General features: G+C 63.6%; 1 protein-coding gene across 1 annotated transcript in view; it reads right to left on the bottom strand.

Annotated features, from left to right (window-relative positions):
• The window catches only part of RYR1 (ryanodine receptor 1), a 97,073-nt gene that overhangs the window by 28,692 nt on the left and 55,555 nt on the right, over positions 1-12,826 (bottom strand). Inside the window, 21 exon segments of the mRNA XM_065571867.1 lie at positions 320-412; positions 840-927; positions 1,269-1,509; positions 1,900-2,214; positions 2,608-2,738; positions 3,122-3,203; positions 3,573-3,811; positions 4,249-4,309; positions 4,673-4,722; positions 5,179-5,300; positions 7,836-7,903; positions 8,290-8,405; positions 8,727-8,850; positions 8,955-9,030; positions 9,270-9,347; positions 9,957-10,097; positions 10,380-10,469; positions 10,944-11,022; positions 11,392-11,555; positions 11,785-11,925; positions 12,577-12,667. Coding sequence (XP_065427939.1) covers positions 320-412; positions 840-927; positions 1,269-1,509; positions 1,900-2,214; positions 2,608-2,738; positions 3,122-3,203; positions 3,573-3,811; positions 4,249-4,309; positions 4,673-4,722; positions 5,179-5,300; positions 7,836-7,903; positions 8,290-8,405; positions 8,727-8,850; positions 8,955-9,030; positions 9,270-9,347; positions 9,957-10,097; positions 10,380-10,469; positions 10,944-11,022; positions 11,392-11,555; positions 11,785-11,925; positions 12,577-12,667 — 2,590 coding nt within the window.

Genomic DNA, 12,826 nt, shown 5'->3' with positions numbered 1-12,826 from the left:
ATGGCTCGATCAATCCGGGCCCCTCGGCCCCCTTCTCCGCCGGCGCTGTGAGCTCTGGGCTCCCCGGGCCCAGTGTGCAGATGACCATACAGCAGGGCCGCCCCCTCTGCCCTCCCGAGGACCCAAGAGCCCTCGGGACGAGATTTGGCACCGAACATCGGCGCCTGGAGTCACACGAGCGTTTGCACGTCTGGAGCAGGAGCTGCAGGGGAGCCGGGTCGGGCAGCGTCCAGGTGGCCTTCCCAGCGTGAATCCCCTGTGATCGCCCTGCCCCACAGGCCTCTGGGGCAGGGCTCCCTTGCGCCCCACATGGCCTCACCTTGGACATTTTGCTTTTGCTGTCGGCCGTCAGGAAGGACATGTTGTTAATTTCGTTCTGCACCACGAAGTTCTGCTCCTCCCGCTTGAAATTCTGGGGGAGCAGGACAGAGTTGTCCTCCCGGAGCCCAGCGCCCCTTGCTGAGCCCCCTACCCGGCTCCCCGCAGCCCAGCGTCCCCTGCCGAGCCCCCGCCCCGCTCCCGGTAGCCCGGCGCCCCCCGCTGAGCTCCCACTCTGCTCCCCAGCACAGTGCCCCCCGCCGAGCTCCCACCCCGCTCCCCAGCGCCCCCTGCGGAGCCCCCGCCCCACTTCCCCCAGCCCGGCGTCCCCCGCCCTGCTCCCCTCAGACCGGTGCCCCCCACCCCAATCCCCGGTGGCCCCCGCCAAGCCCCCACCCCACTCCCCCCAGCCCAGCGTCCCCTGCTGAGCTCTGCCCCACTCCCCGCAGCTCGGTGCCCCCGGCACTTCCCCGCCCATCCCTGCTGCTGGCTCCTGGCACCTCCCACCTGCCCCCACTTACATGCGACTTGGACCAGTAGATGAACACCTCGCCCACCATGCGGAACAGCTCCTCGGCGTCCGAGTTGGGCTCCATCAGCCACTTGGCCCTGGGGACACACAGGGCACCATCAGCTGATGCCCGACCTCCGCCTGGCACTGACAGGGCCCCCTGGGCCTGGGGGGGCTTTCCGAGCTCCGGCAGGATTTGAACCAGGTACCCTGCTACCCAAGGCTGGAGCTGCTGGAGTTCTGAGGGGGCGTGGCTCCCCCAGGCTGGGCCCCGCCTCCTCACATGGCCCCTGAAGCAGGCCCCGCCCCCTTCCATGGCCTGCCCTGGCCAGGCCCTGCCCCTTCCTGTGGCAGACACAGCAGGCCCCACCTCCTGCCGTGGCTCTCCCAGGCCAGGCCCCGCCCCCTGCCGTGGCTTTCCCGCCCAGGCCCCGCCCACCTGTTGTTGTCCACGTAGCGGATGAGCAGCGGGTAGAGGGCGTACAGGTCCCGGCAGAGCACCGAGAACTCGTCCCGGATCAGCAGCTCCGCGTCCTCCGACTCGGTCTTGGCCTCCAGCCGCAGCTGCTCCTCCTCGGCCACCACCTTCCCCGAGCGCTTCTTCAGCTTATCCATGGTGGGGATGAAATGCGAGCGCAGCAGCTCGGGCCGCGCCTTGCTCACGATGGGCTGGGCGAAGACTGGGTGGGAAGCGGGGCAGGGGTGAGCCAGTCAGCCGGTTTCCCCCCGGGGCTGGATCAGAGGGGAAAGGTCCTGCGCCCCTTCCCTGCCCCCCTGCAGGGCTGGATTGGAGCTGGTGCCCCCTAGAGGAGAAAGGCCTCTTGTGCCATTCACCGCCCCCCACCCCGAACCAGTCAGCCCCCCACATGGGAGCCAGCACCCCTTGAAGGGGAAAGGCCCTGCACCTCATTCCCTGCCCTCCTGAGCCAGCCAGCCCCCGTCCCCCGGATCAGAGCTGGCGCCCCCACAAGGGGAAAGGCCCCGTGTCCCATTCCTCACCCCCCTGAGCCAGCCAGTCCCCTGGGTCTGATCTGGTGCCCCCCCCCAAGCCCCTGCCCCTCCCCCGGTACCTGCCAGCCTCTTCATCCAGGAGGCCTCGTCAATGCCCAGGTTGTTGACGATGATGCGGAGGATGTTGCCCAGCAGGGTGTTGAGGTGCTCGGAGGTCACCTGGGTGCACCAGGGCCCCTGGGGGACGGTCTCGGGGCCCCGCTCCCACCAGCGGGGCAGGTAGTTGCAAAGCATGGGCAGCGTGACCTCGATGACGTGCGGCATCTCGGTGTAGCGGGCGCCCGACTCCGCCAGCCCGCTGATCTCCTTCATGAGCCGCTCCAGCTCCGGGATGTCGGGACACATCTCCTCCACGCAGCTGGGCAGCCCGAGGACTGTAGGGGGCAGGCGTGAGGGGGCAGCCCCAGGGACGCCCCATGGGGAGGGAGCGCTACCCGGGGATCCCACGGAGCGGGCGGAGTTACAGGGGAATCCCTATGGGGGGGGGGGTCCCCTGGGAATTCCTGGGACCCAGTGACATCCCCAAGGGGGGATGGAGCCACAGAGCGCGGGGCCCTTTGGGCTCTGGGGCCCGTCCCAAGGAGAACCCCCAAACCGCAGACACAGGGGGGGCCACCCCTGTGTCTGTGGTGGGCCGACAGGCGTGGGGGGCCGATGGGGTGTGTGGGAGCTGACGGGGTGCGGGGAGCCCACGGGGGCACTGGGGGCTGACAGGCATGGGGGGCCGACGGGGCGGGGGGGGGTTGACGGGGCGGGGGGGGACTCACTGGCGCGCTCCCGCGGCGACTTGGTGGTGTAGACGGAGAATGGGTTGTGCATGTTCAGATGCGGCTCCAGGAAGGCCACGGGCATCGCGGCTGCCAACCGGGCCAGGCACTCGCCCAGGGCAGGGCGCTGCCTGGGGAGGGGGAATCAGAGACACTTCAGCTGGACACTCAGCCCCGGCCTGGCTCTGTCCCCCACCCCGGCTCCATCGGCCTTGCGCCCTCCCCTCCGACCCCCCCCGGCGCCCTCCCCTCCGACCCCACCCCCAGCTCCATGGCCCCAGCGCCCTCCCCTCCGACTCCCCCTGGCTCCACGGCCCCTGTGCCCTCCCCTCTGACCCCCCCAGCTCCATGGGCCCTGCGCCCTCCCCTCTGACTCTCCCCGGCTCCATCGCCCCTGCGCCCTCCCCTCTGACCCCCTCCGGCTCCATTGCCTCTGCGCCCTCCCCTCCGACCCCAGCCCCATCACCCCTGAGCCCTCCCCTCCGATCCCCCACGCCCCAGCCCCCCAACTCACCGCTCCACGTAGGGGTTCCTGGTGGTGCCCAAGGAGTAGATGCTACACAGGGTCCGGTAGCAGGAGACTTGGACGTCGTCCACTGGGGGAAGAGGGGGCAGATCAGAGGGGGGGGCATTGCCTAGCTCTTGGCGGTGATTCACCATGGAAACGGCGGCCCTGCGGCTGGGGTGGCCCCCGTGTGGGGTGGGGAGGCGCCTAGCGCTGCCACTTGGTGCCGGTTACGTGGACTGTGTGGGGCCTGGGCTGCCAACTCCTGCTGGGCCATGGGGGTCCGGCCCCACCCCTGGCACCCCTCCAAATTCCCTGCCCCCCTCCCTGGCACCCCCCGTCCCCAATCCCCAGTCCCTCCCTCTGCCCCTGGTGCCCACTAGCACCCCCCACTCCCTGGTGCTCCCACCCCCCCCGCCCCTATGGCTCCCCCCTCCCTGAGGCCCCAGCTCCCCCTTACGGATGACGTCGTCCCCGAACTGGTGCTGGGCGATGTGTTCGAAGAGGGAGGTGAGCACGGGCAGCAGCACCACCGTGGTGTAGTTGATGTTCTGCGCCACGCCCTTCACCTGGGTGCGGGACTGCGACACCTTGCCCAGCTTGAGGTTCTCCACCATCTTCTCGATGTCCTCCGAGGCGCTCTCGAAGAACGAGCGCAGCCCGGCCTTGACGATCTCTGGCCCTGACTTCATCACCGTCCTGCCGCAAGAGTGGCTCAACCGCGGGGTCCCTGTGTAACCTGCCCTGCGCCCCACCCCAGAGGGGACGCATCTCCGCACCGGGCGAGGGGTCCCTGTGTAACCTGCCCCGCGCCCCACCCCAGAGGGGACGCATCTCCACGTTGGCGAGGGGTCACTGTGCAACCAGCCCCGCGCCCCACCCCAAAGGGGACGCAACTCCGTGCCAGGCGAGGGGTCCCTGTATAACCTGCCCCATGCCCCACATCAGAGGGGACGCATCTCTATGCCAGGCGAGGGGTCCCTAGTTCTGAGTACTGTCTCTGGGTAGTGAAATCTCTCCTATTTCTTTAGCTCCCCTCTCAAGGTCTCAGTTTCTCCCCCCGCCATGGCTCTGGCTGGCCCCAATCCTGCCCCCACCAGACGCTCCGGGGAGGGGACCCAGCCCCAGGGGCTCACCTGGCATCCAAGGAGCGAGCCAGGATGTGCAGGCAATTCACCACGGCGGCAGCGTCCGTGCCTGGGGGAAGAGACCCTGCTCAGGCACTCACTGGGGCAGGGGGGATCCAGGCCTCTGGGGCAGGGGGATCCAGGCAAAGGGGCCAAGAGACACCTGTTTAGCTACAAGCCTGGGCCCAGACTGGGAGAGAAGAAGAGCCACAGCGTGGGGGGCAGGGATACAAGGGGGAGGAGAAAGGGGTTGGGACTGGGGGGCAGGATAGCCCCCGACGAGCCCAGGGCAATCTGGGATGGGTCACAACTGCTCCCTCTGGGGTTTGGCTCAGCCCAGGCCAGCCCCCGTCCCTCAGGGCTGGGCGATGGGAAGGCCAGGTGCCCCCCCTCCTCCCCCAGAGAGCCCAGCCCCACGGCGAGGGGCGCTTACCGAACAGAGAGACCCGGTGCCTGACCAGGGCTGCAAGCTTGCAGAAAAGGCTGAAGGGAGAGTGGGAGAGAGGAAAAGAGAGAGTGAAAGAGAGAGACACTGCAGAGGACGAGTGCACACGGGACAGAGATAGGAGGCAGAGAAGGGTGGAGGGTCAATGGGGCTCTCATCACTCCCTCATTAACAGCACTTGGGGGTAGGGAGCCCAGGGTGGGATAGCAGGGGGCTGCAGGTTGGGAGTGAGAGGCACTGGCAGAGCTGGGGTGGGGGGAGCCCAGGGCTGGGATAGCAGGGCTGCAGGTCAGAGGTGAGGGGCACCAGCAAAGCCCCACACCTGGAGCTCTGAGTCACCATGCGGGGGAGAGAGGTGGGGGAGGGGGTTAAGCCTCTGGCTGCCACGTGGCTGGATGGGGGCATCTGGTCCAATGCACACCGGGGACCAGGCAGCACTGAGAGTGACACCCGGGTATGCCCCCCCTCCCCTGCCCAGGCCCCCCCCCACTTACCTGGTGATCATCTCCTTCTCCTTGTTGGAGGCATGGCCCCCGCTGCCCAGCACCTTGGCGGGTGTGGACAGGAAGTAGAGGCAGTGGTTGTGGAAGTACTGGTTGATGAGAGGCAGCAGGATCTGGGGGGGGGAGGTGGTTCAGTGGAGGGGGGAGACATCACCATGGCTGGCAGCACCCCTTAACCGCTGCCCACCCCCTCATGGGCTGGGGTGAATGTCAGGGCCCCCACAGGGGGAAAATGTGACCTCCTCCCCACACATGGCACAGACAGTGACCTGGGACAAAGAGACACCCCACACACACCCCGAGCCGGGCACCACACCCAGGAGACGGAGGGTGAGTGGGGACGATGGGGAGTCAGAGTAACAGTGGTGTTAGCTCAGCCTGGCTTCACTCCCTTTCCCCCGCTACCTGCTAGTGCCGATAACACCGGAGCTCCGAGGACAGACACACCGGACAGCCTGCGCTACCTGCTAGTGCCGATAACACCGGAGCTCCGAGGACAGACGCACTGGGGACCCTGCACTACCTGCCAGTGCCGATAACACCGGAGCTCCGAGGACCGACGCACCGGGCACCCTGCGCTACCTGCCAGTGCCGATAACACTGGAGCTCCAAGGACATAAAAACATAAGAACGGCCATACTGGGTCAGATCAAAGGTCCATCCAGCCCAGTATCCTGTCTGCCGACAGTGGCCAAAGCCAGGTGCCCCAGAGAGAGTGAACCTAACAGGTAATGATCAAGTGATCTCTCTCCTGCCATCCATCTCCACAAACAGAGGCTAGGGACACCATTCCTTACCCATCGTGGCTAATAGCCATTAATGGACTTAACCACCATGAATTTATCTAGTTCTCTTTTAAACACTGTTATAGTCCTAGCCTTCACAACCTCCTCAGGCAAGGAGTTCCACAGGTTGACTGTGCGCTGTGTGAAGAAGAACTTCCTTTTATTTGATTTAAACCTGCTGCCCATTAATTTCATTTGATGGCCCCTAGTTCTTATATTATGGGAACAAGTAAATATTTTTTCCTTATTCACTTTCACCACACCACTCATGATTTTATATACCTCTATCATATTCCCCCTTAGTCTCCTCTTTTCCAAGCTGAAAAGTCCTAGCCTCTTTAATCTCTCCTCATATGGGACCCGTTCCAAACCCCTAATCATTTTAGTTGCCCTTCTCTGAAACTTTTCAAATGCCAGTATATCTTTTCTGAGATGAGGAGACCACATCTGTACACAGTATTCAAGATGTGGGCGTACCATGGATTTATATAAGGGTAATAAGATATTCTCTGTCTTATTCTCTATCCCTTTTTTAATGATTCCTAATATCCTGTTTGCTTTTTTGACTGCCGCTGCACACTGCATGGACGTCTTTAGAGAACTATCCATGATGACTCCAAGATCTCTTTCCTGATTAGTTGTAGCTAAATTAGCCCCCACCATATTGTATGTATAGTTGGGGTTATTTTTCCCCAATGTGCATTACTTTACATTTATCCACATTAAATTTCATTTGCCATTTTGTTGCCCCATCACTTAGTTTTATGAGATCTTTTTGAAGTTCTTCACAGTCAGCTTTGGTCATTTGCCATTTTGTTGCCCGATCACTTTGTTTTGTGAGATCTTTGTGAAGTTCTTCACAGTCTGCTTTGGTCTTAACTATCTTGAGCAGTTTAGTATCGTCTGCAAACATTGCCACTTTCACTGTTTACCCCTTTCTCCAGATCATTTATGAATAAGTTGAATAGGATCGGTCCGAGGACTGACCCTTGGAGAACACCACTAGTTACCCCTCTCCATTCTGAGAATTTACCATTTATTCCTACCCTTTGTTCCCTGTCTTTTAACCAGTTCTCAATCCATGAAAGGATCTTCCCTCTTATCCCATGACAATTTAATTTACGTAAGAGCCTTTGGTGAGGGACCTTGTCAAAGGCTTTCTGGAAATCTACGTACACTATGTCCACTGGATTCCCCTTGTTCACATGTTTGTTGACCCCTTCAAGGAACTCTAATAGGCTAGGTCTACACTACGGGGGAGGAGGGGGTCGACCTAAGATACGCAACTTCAGCTACGTGAATAGCATAGCTGAAGTTGCGTATTTTAGGTTGACTTACCTGGCTGTGAGGACAGCGGCGAGTCGACCGCTGCCGCGCCGCCATCGACTCCGCTTCCGCCTCTTGCCGCGGTGAATTTCCAGAGTTGACGGCAGAGCCATCAGGGATTGATTTTATCGTGTCTTCACTAGACGCGATAAGTCGATCCCCAATAGATCGATTGCTACCCGCCGATCTGGCGGGTAGTGAAGACGTGCCCGTAGACTAGTAAGACATGATTTCCCTTTACAGAAACCATGTTGACTTTTGCCCAACAATTTATGGACAGACACACCGGGCAACCTGCGCTACCTGCTAGTGCCAATAACACCGGAGCTCCGAGGACACAAGCATCAGGCCACCTGAACTGCGTTACAAAGGCAACAATATCCCAGCCTCCAGCACTTAATACTCCCCCACGGCTCAGATACCCCTTCCCCAGGATCAAAACCCCTCCTCCACACTCCCATGGCTCAGGCACCCCCTCCCCACCGGAGGAGCCCCCCTTTGACTGCAGGGGGGATGGACCAGTTTGGACAAACTTACCTTGGCAAAGAACTTGATCTCCTGCTCGTGGGGCGATTTCTCCACCCGCCCGCTGCTCACTACGGCCTCTGCAAGAAGACAAGATGCTGTGAGCACCTGGGGGACTGTGGGGATTTTTCCTCCTTCCCAACCCCGGGACTCTGGGTAGATTCAAGCTTTAATATGTTCAGGCAACTTTTCCATATTTCTGCAGATGCCTCCAAGCCCCTGGGGAGCAGCTAGCACCCAGGAGAACCCAGGAGTCCTGGCTCCCAATTCCCCTGCTCTAACCCCTAGACACCACTCCCCTCCCAGAGCTGGGCACAGAACCCCGGAGTCCTGGCTCCCAGCCCCTGCTCCAATCCCCGGATTTACTGCCCGCCCCAGAGACACAGGGTGCGGCCGAGCTGCTGTGGGTCCCAATGGTTCTGGGAGGGGGCAGCCAGGGGCACATGGCAGGGGGTGTGCACCCTACCCAGGTGGGCGATGAACTCTTGCGAAATGTCCATCCACTTGAGCAGTTGCTGCAGGAAGCCGTAGGCAAATCGCTTCTCGATGGAAGAGGAGTCGAGCTCCATGTCCTTCAGCCCCCTGTGGGAGAGCAGGGTCAGGGCACTGGCGTCTCCCGCCACAGCCCGGGGGGAACAGACAGTGACAGACCCACTCCTGGGGAAGGGAATAGACTGGCGGGGACAATCCCGCCCTTAGGGGGGGGAACAGGTGAGGGGGACAGTCTGGCCCCCCAGGGGCAATGGACTCGATGGGGTGATCCCCCCCACGAGATGGGGATGAGGCCTGACGTGCAGCCCATGGGATGGGGGGGGGGAAGGGGGCCCAGGGATCCCAGAAGCGCGGTGAGCCATGGAGAGGTGTCGTTGTCATTCTCCCCGCCCGGCGGGGCCCCGCCCCCACCTGGTCACGGCGTAGCCGTTCATCTGTAGGAATTTGAGCAGCTCCTGGGCCTTCTCGCGGTCCCGGGCCTTCTCCTTGGCCGTCAGCGTGTCGTAGGGCACCAGCAGCGGGTGGGAGCCGCCCCCTGCGGAGAGAGACGTCAGCCGGGGGCAGACTCTGGGCTGGGGAAGGCGCAGACAGAGACGCTCCCCGGGGGGGGGGGGGGGGGGGGGGGGCGGAGACACTCACCTTTGGCCTCCAGCTCCTGCTTCTTCTTACGCCCCCAGGTGTTGTGATAGTTCTCAGCCAGCTGCTCCGCCATGGCCTGTGGGGGGGAAGGGGGGATTGTGAGCTATTCACCCCTTATGGGGCACTATGGGGCCTACCCAGCCAGGGAGTGTGACCTATTTCACTCCATGGAGCACACCCAGCCAGGGAGTGTGACCTATTTCGCTCCATGGAGCACACCCAGATGTACCAATCCCACCACGGCCCACCCCTCCCCCACCTGACCTCCACTGGCACGGGGGGTAAAGGGCCCAGATCGGGGGGAACGTGTCTCACCTGCAGCTCCCGGGAGAGCGTCACCCCCAACAGGTCGATGGGCTGGGGGTTGTAGCCGTGGCTGGGGTCATAGGTCGCCTGTGGGGGAGGGATTAGAGTTCAGAGGGGCTGTTTCCCTCCCCCCCGCAGGTCGTACCATCACTGCCCCACGTTTCCCCTCCCCCAATCGCACCTCCATGCTGGCTGGATCTGGAGCGTCTCCCTCTGTGTGTCATGGGCCCTCTACTGCTCCCGGCTGGTGGGGATCCTCTGTGGTTCACAGGCTGGTGCTCTCGCCCACCCAGCTCCGAATGCCCACGCTTTGTGGCCTCCAGGCACCATGGGGCTAGAGGGCTGCAGGTTCATTCCAGGGGGTGGGGATGGCCCTCAGAGTGTCAGGCTGGCCATAGAGGCCAAGCCGCCCCCCTACAAACCCACCCTAGGCGGGGCTCGCTTCGCTGGATGGGCAGCTCAGTGCTCCCCTCCCCCCACGGAGTCTGCTCCCAATAACAGAACTGGGGAGAGAACCCAGGAGTCCTGGCTCTCAGCCCCCTGCTCTGACACTGGACCCAACTCCCCTCCCAGAGCTGGGGAGTCCAGATCCCCAAAAACCCCTTCCCCTGCTCTAACCACTAGACCCCACTCCTCTCCTAGAGCCGGGACAGAACCCAGGAGTCCTGAGCCCCCCACGAGCCGCGCTGCCCTCACCTGGGCCGACTGCGAGATCTTCCGCGTCTTCTTCTTCTCTGTCTTCTCCTCCTCGCCCTCGTGGGGCTTCTCCACCGTCCACTCCCAGGCGATCATGGCTTTGAGCGACTCCTTGATGGGCCAGCGGTAGATCTCCTTGTCCTGCGGGGCCAAGCCGGCTGCTGGCTCAGGGCTTGGTCAGGGGTGGGGGGGGAGGCGGGTAGTATGACGGGAGGACATCCCCCTTGGACTGAGGGCTGAGAACCGCACCACTGGGGAGATGGAGTGGGATGGGGGGGGGGAAACCAGGGTCTCCGTCCCCAACCTGTGCAGCCTGGCAGGTGCATTGTGGGAGTCTGGCTGGCAGGGGGGCGGCTGGAGTGTGTGTGGGAGTGCAGGTGGGGGGGCCAATGGGCTGAGGCCAGGAGGGGGAAGGGCGGGTACCTTTTCAGAGAAGGTCTTGTAGGGACGCAGCATGGGGTGGGTCTTGGCCTCCTCATCGATCGTCTCCCCGAAGGTCCAGTTGTTCTGTATCTGCCAGAGAAAAGGTCCCAGGTGTTGGCCCCAGGGGTCATGCCCAGAGGGGGTGGGGTTGGGGGGTAACAAGGGAAGTCACACAGAGGGCGGAGGTCACGGGGTGGTCACAGGGTCATGGGGAGGTCACACTGAGGTCACGAGGAGGTCAGGGGGTCCTGAGGGTTCACAGCAAGGGTAGAGTCACAGGGGGTCATGGGGAGGTCACATTGGGGAAGCAGTGCATTGTGGTCTAGCAGGGGCAGGAGAAGCAGTGCACTGTGGGCCTGCAGGGGAAGCAGTGCATTGTGGGCAGGCGGGAAAGAAGCAGTGTATTCTGGACCAACAGTGGGGAAGCAGTGCATTGTGGGTTGGCAGGGGCAGGGGAAGCAGTGCATTGTGGGCTGGCAGGGGGTGCTTTGTGGGCAGGTGGGGAAAGCAGTGCATTGTGGGCCGGTGGAGGAAGCAGTGCATTGTGGGCCGCGGGCCCTGTACCTTGTCAAAGGCCCACTTCTCGTGCGTGTGCTCGGCGTATTTGTTGATAAACGTGTCCAGCTTCTCGGGAATGATGACGCTGTGGGGGGGGGAAGCAGTGCTCAGGGGGGAGCTTCCAAGCTGGGCCTGGTCACACGTGGCTTTGGGGGGGGCAGGGTTGGGGAGGCGCAAACTCCATCCCAGAGGAATGCTGCCCCACAGCCCAGCACTCCCAAGGGGGGTGCCTGCCCCACAGAGCTCTGGGACGGGAACAGCAGGGGACTGCGGGTTGGGAGTGAGAGGCAACGGCAGAGCCGGGGGGGCAGGGGGCTGTGGGTCGGGAGTGAGGGGCACCAGCAGAGCTGGGGGGGCAGGGGGCTGCGGGTCGGGAGTGAGGGGCACTCCCAGGGGGCAGGAGGAACTACGCCACCCAGGGCCCCCCCATGACCCCAGTCTGGGAGCTCCTCACTTGAGGGTCTCAACGGGCTTGGGGTCGAAGTTGCCCTCGGCGTCCACGGAGGCCTTCTTCTCCATCTTGGAGGAGTAGCTGGCGTCCACGTAGTCTGGGGGCAGGGCGCCGGCGATGGCACACAGGCAGGGCATGGCCAGCTTGTACAGCTCCGCCTTGAACTTCTGCAGGGGGGGGGCGGGGTCAGGGGGGCCCAGCCGGCACCCTGCCCCCAGCCCCCCCATTCCCTCCCCCGTTCTGCCCCCCAGACCTCCCTCTCCTCCCCATCCTCCCTCTCCCATTCTGCCTTCCAGCCCCCTCCCCTATCACCCCTCCCCCATCTTGCCCCCCCAGTCCCCAACCCCTGTCTCCCCTAATCACACAATAGTACCCCACTCCCCCCCCCCCCCGCACCTTGTGGGCCAGGGAGTCGAAGATGCCCCAGAAGAGCTTGCGGGTGAGGTGCAGCTCCTCCTCGGAGCTCACCCCGTAGCTGGCCCAGCCGGTGGGCAGACAGTAATACTTCCAACACCGCTCGTAGTGGTTGTTCAGGAGCTGGGGGCGGATGGATACAGTTCCTGGGGGCACCCGCTGGGTCGCAGACCGTACACAGCCCGGGGGGGGCATCGCGGCCATGGGCACCGCCCTCCCCTGGCGCGCTGGGCACTGGGGCAGCCCCCCAAGCTGGGGGACCCCACAGCAGCCGTCGCTGGGTAGTGCCCCGCTCTCTGCTGCACTGCGAGCTCATCGGCCGCGCCCCGGTGCGTTCCAGGGCCCCACGGCCCGGCCGGCCCCGCAAAGGCGTGTTCCAGGGCCCCGCGGCCCCGCAAAGGCGTGTTCCAGGGCCCCGCGGCCCCGCAAAGGCGTGTTCCAGCGCCCCGCGGCGCGGCCGGCCCCACAAAGGCACGTTCCAGGGCCCCACGGCCTGGCCAGCCGTCCCCACCCAGCGCATTGCATGGCACACGCTAGCGCAGCCCCCCCCCGCGTTACATTCCTGGCAGCATCTCAGCCCCGCCCCCTCCAGCCCGGCATGCGCCAGGACAGCCCAGCCCTGCCCACCAGACAGCAGCTGTTCCACTGTGCCCGGTCCCACGCCCCCCCCCAGCTGTGGCCGTGCCCCCCACCCAGTGTTCTCTACCACCGAGCAGCAAGCCAGCGCACGGCCTGCGCAGCAGCCCCGCGTGTGTCCCCCGCCCAACCCCTCACCTTCAGGGGCATCTTGGCAAACTCATTGAGGATGGGCACGTCGAAGACCAGCCGGCGCAGCAGGTGCTGTAGCATGGAGGGCCGGATGTACCTGGGGGGAGAGAGCCACTCTCACAGCGGGACATGCTGCCCGAGACACTGGAGGGGAGTGAATGAACCTGCGGAACCTCCCGCTGCAGGGTATCCCCAAGGCAAATGGCAGTGCCTGCTTGGCGCGCCTCAGTCCTCAGGCTTCAGGGTGGGAGCTGAC

Source organism: Chrysemys picta, chromosome 17 (assembly GCF_011386835.1).
Source record: "Chrysemys picta bellii isolate R12L10 chromosome 17, ASM1138683v2, whole genome shotgun sequence".
In the NCBI taxonomy this organism is placed as follows: Eukaryota; Metazoa; Chordata; order Testudines; family Emydidae; genus Chrysemys; species Chrysemys picta.
The sequence above is the reverse complement of the archived record's forward strand: the minus strand, read 5'-3'. Positions and strand labels throughout refer to the sequence as shown.